The sequence below is a fragment of the Nomascus leucogenys genome, chromosome 18 (genome assembly GCF_006542625.1).
Source record: "Nomascus leucogenys isolate Asia chromosome 18, Asia_NLE_v1, whole genome shotgun sequence".
Classification (NCBI taxonomy): Eukaryota; Metazoa; Chordata; class Mammalia; order Primates; family Hylobatidae; genus Nomascus; species Nomascus leucogenys.
The window spans coordinates 18,704,465-18,714,914 of NC_044398.1; the positions used below are offsets into that span (position 1 = coordinate 18,704,465).

General features: G+C 40.3%; 1 protein-coding gene across 4 annotated transcripts in view; it reads left to right on the forward strand.

Moving 5' to 3' along the window:
* CCAR1 (cell division cycle and apoptosis regulator 1) overlaps positions 1–6,636 on the forward strand; it is a 74,505-nt gene extending 67,869 nt beyond the window's left edge. For 3 of the 4 annotated variants that reach the window (XM_012497025.2, XM_030799143.1, XM_030799144.1), the window contains 6 exons: positions 25–107; positions 435–581; positions 1,816–1,936; positions 2,031–2,216; positions 3,614–3,819; positions 5,470–5,820. In XM_012497025.2, the coding sequence (XP_012352479.1) occupies positions 25–107; positions 435–581; positions 1,816–1,936; positions 2,031–2,216; positions 3,614–3,819; positions 5,470–5,529 (803 nt within the window). In that variant the 3' untranslated portion in view covers positions 5,530–5,820. Of the gene's footprint in view, positions 1–24; positions 108–434; positions 582–1,815; positions 1,937–2,030; positions 2,217–3,613; positions 3,820–5,469 lie in introns of all 4 variants that reach the window. The other variant, XM_003258200.2, reaches the window with a different exon arrangement.
* Positions 6,637–10,450: the final 3,814 nt, after the last annotated feature.

Below are 10,450 nucleotides of genomic sequence, written 5' to 3' on the forward strand. Positions count from 1 at the left end.
GCCACTGTTATATTTATTTTACAGATAGGGATGAGGAAGAAATGACCAAACGAGATGACAAAAGAGATATCAACAGATACTGCAAGGAGAGGCCCTCTAAAGATAAGGTGTTTACTGAATACTGTATTCTTTATAATATGGTGATATCTTACATCATCTAAACATAACACAGTTGTGAAGTTTATCAGTCCTTATACATGTATATTACCACTAAGTAAAATTCTGTCAGTTGTTTTTTTGTGGCTATGTCAGATAACTAGTATGTCTGATTCCTTTCTCTCATATTCATATACCAGATTAACTCATTTTAGCTAGGATGAGGCAAATATCTTATTAGATTATTGCTATTTTATGCACAGTCTCCATTTCTCACTTTTTGGGGGTAAAAAATTTGAAATTTGAATACTATGTTTTCTACTTCTCCATTTTCTTAGGAAAAAGAAAAGACTCAAATGATCACAATTAACAGAGATCTGTTAATGGCTTTTGTTTATTTTGATCAAAGTCATTGTGGTTACCTTCTTGAAAAGGATTTGGAAGAAATACTTTATACTCTTGGACTACATCTTTCTCGGGCTCAGGTAATCTATCTTGTCAATATTTAAAAGGAACACATTTTTTAAAAGTTACCTGTTCCAGTGAAAAGTTAATAGAACCTCTGTTGACTTTTTGATATATTAAAGCAATATAAGGGCCAGGCTTGGTGGCTCACGCCTATAATCCCAGCAGGTTGGGAGGCTGAGGCGGGCAGATCAGTTGAGGCCAGGAGTTTAAGACCAACATGGCGTAGCTCTGTCTCTACTAAAAATACAAAAATTAGCTGGGTGTGATGGCAGGCGCCTGTAATCCCAGCTACTCGGGAAGCTGAGACAGGAGAATCTCTTGAACCCAGGAGGCGGAGGTTGCAGTGAGCCAAGATCACGCCACTGCACTCCAGCCTGGGTGACAGAGTGAGACTCCGTCTCAAAAATAAAGCAATATAACACAAGCCAGTTGTAAAACACTTCCCTTCTCCATCTCCCTCTGTTTCTATGTCTTAGGACTACAATATATAAAATTCTAGATCTTTTTGTAACCAGCTCAGTTCCATTTCTATAAACAAAACATGGAATTATTCTGTACATTTTGACTGGCTGTTTTTTTTTTTTTTTCACAGTATTCCACAGTATTCTATAGATACATTCTACCATGAAAATAGAGACCTGCCTCATTCTTTTTATAGCTGCACAGTACCCATTATACAGATGTACCATAATTGACCTACCTAGTCTCCATTGCTGGTGGTTTTCATTTATTGGATTTACCAACTATGCTGTAATAAATCATCCCTGTGCATAAATTTTTATCAGTGTTATACTTTTTAACAATGAAGTTTTTTTTTTTTTCAAAAGTAACTTGGATCTTACTCAGTTCCATGGATTTCCATCATAAGTGAAACTTACAGCTGGGCATAGTGGCTCACACCTGTAATCCCAGCACTTTGGGAGGCTGAGGCGGGTGGATCACCTGAGGTCAGGAGTTCAAGACCAGCCTGGCTAACATGGTGAAACCCCATCTCTCCAAAAATACAAAAATTAGCCGGGCATGATGGCGGGTGCCTGTAATACCAGCTACTCTGGAGGCTGAGGTAGGAGAATTGCTCGAACCTGGGAAGTGGAGGTTGTAGTGAGCCGAGATCACACCACTGCACTCCAGTTTGGGCAACAAGAGCAAGACTCTTTCTCAAAAGAAAGTGAAAATTATAACATAGTTTTTCTAAGAGAATCAAGAAATGTATTTTCATCTCTGTATTTTGTTTACTTGCATGCATAACAGGTAAAGAAGCTTCTTAATAAAGTAGTGCTCCGTGAATCTTGCTTTTACCGGAAATTAACAGACACCTCAAAAGATGAAGAGAACCATGAAGAGTCTGAGTCATTGCAGGAAGATATGCTAGGTCTGAGCATATTAAGATTTTGCTTTTTAATAAATATACTAGTAATTAAAGAAGAAAAATAACTTACTAAAATATGGTATATTTTATATTATAGGAAACAGATTATTACTTCCAACACCAACAGTAAAGCAGGAATCAAAGGATGTGGAAGAAAATGTCGGCCTCATTGTGTACAATGGTGCAATGGTAGATGTAGGAAGCCTCTTGCAAAAATTGGAAAAGAGCGAAAAAGTAAGAGCTGAGGTAGAACAGAAGTTGCAGTTACTAGAAGAAAAAACAGGTAAGGGTCAGCATTGAATATGTTCATACTTTTAGCAGCCTGCTGAGACACGTATATGTGTATGTGTGTACATACACATATACGTACCTGTGTACACATTTGCATATGCATACCACATATTTTCATCAAAGTACATAAGGAACTTTTTAAAATTTTTTTATTATTTATTTGTTTTTAAGACAGGATCTCACTCCGTCACCCAGGTGGAGTGCAGTGGCACAGTGGCACAATCTCAGCTTACTGCAACCACTGCCTCCCGGGTCCAAGTGATTCTCCCACCTCAGTCTCCCAAGTAGCTGGGATTACAGGCATGCGCCACCATGCCCAGCTATTTTTTGTATTTTTAGTAGAAATGGGGTTTCACCATGTTGGCCAGGATGGTCTCAAACTCCTCACCTCAAGGGATCACCCACCTTGGCCTCCCATAGTGTTGGGATTACAGGCATGAGCCACCACGCTCTGCAAGGACGTTTACTTTTCATTATTTCTGGTTCAGGTTATAAAATTGCCTAGCTTTGTCTGAATCTTAGGTCTTCCTGTGCATTCTCAGGTTCATTGTTACCTGTTTGCATCCTTTTAATCATCTTCTAGTTCCACTTTTTTTTTTTTTTTTTTGAGACGGAGTTTTGCCCTGTCACCCAGGCTGGAGTGCAGTGGGGCTATCTCGGCTCACTGCAACCTCCACCTCCCAAGTTCAAACGATTCTCCTGCCTCAGCCTCCCAAGTAGCTGGGACTATAGGTGCGTGTCACCACACCCGGCTAATTTTTTGTATTTTTAGTAGAGACGGGGTTTCACCATGTTAGCTAGGATGGTCTCGATCTCCTGACCTCGTGATCCGCCCACCTCAGCTTCCCGAAGTGCTGTGTTTACAGGCATGAGCCACTGCACCTCGCCTCCACTTAGTTTTTACCAGTCTGTGTTCTCTAATCTATACAGTCATCTAAAAATAGAACATAGGTTTTTAAATAATACAAGTTAAAAATTTAAATGAAACAGGCCAGGCACGGTGGCTCCCACCTGTAATCCCAGCACTTTGGGAGGCCGTGGCAGGTGGATTATCTGAGGTCAGGAGTTCGAGACCAGCCTGACCAACATGGTGAAACCCCGTCTCTAAAAATACAAAAATTAGCTGGGTGTGGTGGTAAGCGCCTGTAATCCCAGCCAAGATCGTGCCACTTTGCTCAAGCCAGCGCAACAGAGTGAGACTCGGTCTCAAAAGTAAATACATAAATAAATGAATATTGCAGTGTGCTTTATGACTAATGAAATTGACAGACATTGCCATTTTATGGAATTCTATCGGCTTTTTATTTTCACAGCTTAAATATTTTAACCTCAAAGTTAAATTTGAAATTTTAGGGAGTAAAATGTTAATTTTTGGATTTTTTTAAACAGATGAAGATGAAAAAACCATATTAAATTTGGAGAATTCCAACAAAAGCCTCTCTGGTGAACTCAGAGAAGTTAAAAAGGACCTTAGTCAGTTACAAGAAAACTTAAAGATTTCAGAAAACATGAATTTACAATTTGAAAACCAACTGAATAAAACAATCAGAAACTTATCTACGGTAATGGATGAAATCCACACTGTTCTCAAGAAGGTGAGAAATTTTGTACTTTTAAAATTTTCATAGTTTTTAAAATCTAACTCTGGTGTTTTTAATGTATTTTAATGTTATTAAGCTCTTAGTGATTATTCTGAAAGCAAATAATGATAGCATTCTGACCTTCCTGAGATTAGTAAAAAGTGATTCACAGGCTGGGCACAGTGGCTCACACCTGTAATCCCAACACTTTGGGAGGCCATCGCGGGCAGATCACCTGAGGTCAGGAGTTCAAGTCCAGCCTCGCCAACATGGTGAAACCCCATGTCTACTAAAAATACAAAAAAAATTAGCCAGACGTGGTGGCAGCACCCGTAATCCTAGTACCTGGACGTGGTGGCGGCACCTGTAATCCTAGCTACCCAGAAGGCTGAGACGGGAATCACTTGAACCTGGGAAGCAGAGGTTGCAGTGAGTCTAGATTGCACAATTGCACTCTAGCCTGGGCAACAGAACTAGATCCCATCTTTAAAAAAAAAAAAAAAAAGTGATTCCCAAAAGATGTTGTTTTTCTAAAACTTAGTTGTAATGTCAACATGATTTAAATGTACAGACTTCTTGAAGCAGATTTCACTTTTATTTCTTTTTAATCCAGAGTATAAATTTGAATTAAACCATTCACTTCACTTCTCTGTGTTTTTTTGTTTTTTGTTTTGTTTTTTTGAGACAGGGTCTTGCACTTTTGCCCAGGCTGGATTGTTAGTGGTGCTATCTTGGCTCACTGCAGCCTCCGCCTCCTAGGCTCACGTGATCCTCCCACCTCAGCCTCCTGATTAGCTGGGACTACAGGTGTGCTCCAGCACACCCAGCTAATTTTTATATTTTTTTTAGAGACGGGGTTTCAGGCCGGGAGCGGTGGCTCATGCCTGTAATCCCAGCACTTTGGGAGGCCGAGGTGGGCGGATCATGAGGTCAGGAGATCGAGACCACAGTAAAACCCCGTCTCTACTAAAAATATAAAAAAACTGCGAGAGGCCGGGCACGGTGGCTCATGCTTGTAATCCCAGCACTTTGGGAGGCCGAGGCGGGCGGATCATGAGGTCAGGAGATCGAGACCACGGTGAAACCCCGTCTCTACTAAAAATACAAAAAAAATTAGCTGGGCGTGGTGGCGGGCGCCTGTAGTCCCAGCTACTCGGAGAGGCTGAGGCAGGAGAATGGCGTGAACCCGGGAGGCGGAGCTTGCAGTGAGCCGAGATCGCGCCACTGCACTCCAGCCTGGGTGACAGAGCGAGACTCCGTCTCAAAAAAATAAAAAATAAAAAATAAAAATAAAAATAAAAAAACTGCGAGATTCTGTCTCAAAAAAAAAAAAAAAAAATAGAGACGGGGTTTCACCATCTTTCCCAGGCAGGTCTCTAACTGCTGGGCTAAGCAGCCCACCTATCTTGGCCTCTCAGAGTGCTGAGATTACAGGCATGAGCCACCACACCTCCCCCATTCCCTGCATTTTTAGACCCCATTTATTCTTGGGTAGAATTGAGGTAAATGCTTCGTCACCATTAATTTTAAGATACTAAAATTAATTTATTGTTCTTTATCACTAGAAAAAAGTATACCACACTGAATACCATTGTACTCTCAAATCAAAGTAACATTTAAGATAATCTAATAAAATGTATTTTTTCCTTCTCTATTGTCTTATAGGATAATGTAAAGAATGAAGACAAAGATCAAAAATCCAAGGAGAATGGTGCAAGTGTATGATAAAATCCATGTAGTGATGAGGAATGGTGTTAAATAATGTAATATATAAAAATCATGATATAAGAATGTTTGAAGGTGTTGCATGTTTGATTTTAGTAGTATGTCTTTTAGTTCAAATGATGTATAAAGTTTTATGAATGTGAGTTTCTGCTTTTGAAAATTGCTTGTAATTCCTAGCCTTCAAATTATTAAACACTCCTTGAGTGAAATAATTTTGCATTGCAAAGTGTTTTAGGATGAACTTTGTTATAGTTTTAACTCCAATAAAGTTCATCAGTTTAATTGACTGTAGTATTTAATTACCAAATTTCTTTTATTAAAATGCCTAGAAATTTTTAATGTTATTTATAGAATTATTAGGTTTTAAAATTTTTAGCGCATCTGTTAAAATATCAGTCAAAATCATAAAATAGCATGATGCTTAATTTTTGCAAGTTTTTTGAAACTTTTTTTTTTGTTTACTCATCACCAAAAAACCTCTCTTGATCAGTCTCTAAAAGCATTCATTAAAAATTCAGTTTAGGCTGGGCACAGTGGCTCACGCCTGTAATCCCAACACTTTGGGAGGCCAAGGCGGGTGGATCACCTGAGGTTAGGAGTTCGAGACCAGCCTGGCCGACATGGTGAAACCCCGTCTCTACTAAAAATGTAAAAATTAGCTGGGCATGGTGGTGGGTGCCTGTAATCCCAGCTACTTGGGAGGCTGAGGCAGGAGAATCGCTTGAACCCAGGAGGCGGAGGTTGTAGTCACCCAAGATCATGCAACTACATTCCAGCCTGGGTGACGAGTGAAACTCCGTCTCAAAAAAAAAAAAAAATTCAGTTTATCCAAAAGACAGTATATCAGAAAGAAAGAAGCAATAGAGAACTAGTATTGTTCTTGTATGCGTTAGACTTTACATAATATTAGTTGTCCTGATGTCAATGTTACTGCTTTCAATTAATTTTTCTACTTTCCCAGAATAGCATCTATATTGCTTTTAATTTTGAGGGTTTAAAAAAAAAATGCAGTGTATGTCAAATGTACAGTTTAGTACCAAGCCAGTAGATGTCAGTATGATGCCTTAAGTTAAGTCTTCTTTAATTAAAGATATTTTTTTAAATTAACCTGTGTACTTCCTTCAGAATTTTAGTGGATACATGAGGTGACTTAACTGTAGAATAAAAACGGTAGGAAGTATGAGTGGTTCTCAACAGAGGGTGAATTTATCCTTTAGAGGACATTTGGCAGTGTCTAATGAGGTTTTTTTGGTGTCACAATTAGGTGGGTGCTGCTGGCATCTAGTTGGTAGAGGCCAAAGATATCACTAAAGATCCTTTGTTGCGGAGGATAGCCCTCCACAACAAAGAATTATCCAGCCAAAAATGTCAATAGTGTCCAGTTTCAGAAACCCTGCTCTAAAGGAATGTAAAGTTAAATGACATTTTGTCTTCCAAGTTTTACTAGAGAAAACTTAATGGAATCCATTACTGGAATGTTTCACTGTCATATAAATATATGGTGTATTAGAGCTTTGTTTTATTTTGAAATGGAGTTTTGCTCTGTCACCCAGGCTGGAGTGCAGTGGCTTGATCTCGGCTCACTGCAACCTCTGCCTCCCAGGTTCAAGCAATTCCCCTGCCTTAGCCTCCCAAGTAGCTGGGATTACAGACGTCTGCCACCATGTCCAGCTAATTTTGTATTTTTAGTAGGGATGAGGTTTCACTACATTGGCCAGGCTGGTCTCGAACTCCTGACCTCAGGTGATCCACCCACCTTGGTCTCCCAAAGTGCTGAGATTACAGGCATGAGCCACTGCACCTGGCCTAGAGTTTATTTTATTTCATTTTGTTTTATTTTGTTAGAATAATGGCTAGGTGTTCCAAATAGATGAATATGAAAATGTAAAGTGCCATTTATATGTGACTTAGGCTAAATGGAATTCACATGGCTATTACTAAAAAATGGATTACAATACCTCAAATTCTTTTAGACCAATTTTTGTCTTAAGTTACTGTTTGTGGTCATATGGCTTGTTGACCTTCTCCAAAACCAGATTAGAGATTGATCTATAATTATTATATAATTATGATATAAATATTTCCTTCATCTTTAAGGTGAGATGAAACAGTTGTTGAAAATGGTTTTTTTCCTTCTTTCTTTTTTTTTTTGAGATAGAGTGTCTGTTCCCCAGCCTGGAGTGCAGTGGTGCCATCTAGGCTCACTGCAACCTTTACCTCCCGAGTTCAAACAGTTCTGGTGCCTCAGCGTCCTGAGTAGCTGGGATTACAGGCATGCACCACCACACCCGGCTAAGTTTTTTGTATTTTTAGTAGAGATGGGGTTTTGCCATGTTGGCCAGGCTGGTCTTGAACTCCTAGCCTCAAGTGGTCTACCCACCATGGCCTCCCAAAATGTTGGGATTACAGGCGTGAGTTACCGTGCCTGGCCCACAAAGTGTTTTTTGTTTTTTTGTTTTTTTTGAGACGGAGTCTCGCTCTGTCGCCCAGGCTGGAGTGTAGTGGCGCAATCTCGGCTCATTGCAAGCTCCGCCTCCCGGGTTCACGCCATTCTCCTGCCTCAGCCTCTCCGAGTAGCTGGGACTACAGGCTCCCACCACCACGCCCGGCTAATTTTTTTGTATGTTTAGTAGAGATGGGGTTTCACCGTGGTCTCGATCTCCTGACCTCATGATCCGCCCGCCTCGGCCTCCCAAAGTGCTAGGATTACAAGCGTGAGCCACCGCGCCCGGCCTTCCACAAAGTGTTTTTTTTTCCAAGGGACAATCTTGAAGATAAACTTTTAACTAAAAGACAGTGATGATAGTGAAAGACAGTAATGATAGAGTTCCTTGAAAAGAGTATATTGTTAATAAGAAACATTATATAAAGTATATTTGTGAGACTTTTTTCCTCCAGATAAATTTAAATCAGAATAAAATTGGGATGACAGAGAAAAAGACTGAACCTTTCAATCACATTGTTACTTAGGGGTAAATTTCTTATAAAATAATATCTTTGGAAGTACAAATTGAGATGACTGAGGAAAAAAGCAAGTTGTGCACAGAAAAATTGATTTTGGCCAGGCACAGTGGCTCACGCTTGTAATCCCAGCACTTTGGGAGGCCAAGGCAGGCGGATCATTTGAGGTCAGGAGTTCAAGACCAGTCTGGCCAGCATGGTGAAACCCCGTCTCTACTAAAAATACAAAAAAAATTAGCCAGGTGTGGTGGTACATTCCTGTAGTCTCAGCTACCTGGGAGTCTGAGGCAGGAGAATGGCTTGATCCAGGGAGGCAGAGGTTGCAGTGATCCAAGATCGAGACATTGCACTCCAGCCCTAGTCGACAGAGCAAGAAAACTTAATTTTTTTTTTTTTTAAGGTACCTAAATAGGTATTGTTGGCAATTCCAGAGGAAAATAATTGTATGTTCATTCAGTGGTTGGCTGGGTCAGGCCACATGAGTTTCTCTGATCTGGGTGATAAATGACCCTTGAGAGCCTTAGCTATAGATCTAAATACTGGCTAGAATTGTCAAAAAATATTACAATGATTACTGTATGTTTTGTCAGGGATTTACGTGATACTGAAGGGCTTTCAGAGCACTCTGATGTTAACATACATAGAGTAGAACAGACACTCCTTCCCTGCTTCTTTTGATGAAGCCTCTTGCTAGCACAGCATGCCCTTTATTTTTAATCAGTCATTTGCAGTCCACAAGTTAACAGTGACGTGGCTTTGAATTTTTTTGTGGGTCTGAGATAATCTGAGGTTGTTTTCATTGTCAGAAATTAAGTAAGTTTGCTTCTAGTGATGTGACATCCTATAGATTATGAATCAAAGCAGGCATCATCACATACCAGAAGCATGTAGGGATTTTAGGCAAAGGATTGAAATGTACACAGTAGGCTAGGCGTGGTGGCTCACGCCTGTAATCCGAACACTTTGGGAGGCCAAGGCAGGTGGATCATGAGGTCAGGAGTTTGAGACCAGCTTGGCCAATGTGATGAAACCCCGTCTCTACTAATAACACAAAAATTAGCCGGGCATGGTGGTGCGCGCCTGTAGTCCCAGCTACTCAGAAGGCTGAGGCAGGAGAATCGCTTGAACCTGGGAGGTGGAAGTTCCAGTGAGCCAAGATTATGCCACTGCACTCCAGCCTGGGCGACAGAGAGAGACTCCGTCTCAAGAAAAAAAAAAAAAAAAAAGTACACAGTAATTAGAAGCACCATAAAAGGCCTTTCTAAAGGACTTGTAAGATGCAGCACATTTCCTTGTTTGACTGCAGTGCAGCTGCTGTGCTATGGGTTATGGAAGGAAATTTTGCTCACTTTAATTCTTCCCACTAATTTTTTTTTTTTTTTTGAGGCGGAGTTTTGCTATTGTCACCCAGGCTGGAGTACAGTAGTGCAATCTCGGCTCACTGCAATCTCCACCTCCCAGGTTCAAGTGATTCTCCTGCCTCAGCCTCCTGAGTAGCTGGGATTACAGGCGCTCACCACCACGCCCAGCTAATTTGGTATTTTTACTAGGGATGGGGTTTCATCATGTTGGCCAGGCTGCTCTCGAGCTCCTGAACTGAGGTGATCCACTCACCTCTGCCTCCTGAAGTGCAGGAATTACAGGTGTGAGCCACTGCGCCTGACCTCTTCCCACTAATTTTATGTTCAGATTATTTTGGAATTAAAAATATTGTGTAAGAACACAAATTATTTTTGTTAAATGAGGCTTAGTGAAATGGTGAGATTTTTTCAGGATTCAATATTAATATATTTTACTGCCCTATTTAATATTTTTGTTTTTTATAAAAGAAAAAAGCTCCAAATTAATGAGTGATTTACTCTTGTTTTATTTAATTATTTTTTTTTTGAGGGGGGAAACAGTATCTGGCTATGGTACCCAGGCTGGAGTGCAGTGGCACAATCTCAGTTCACTGCAATTG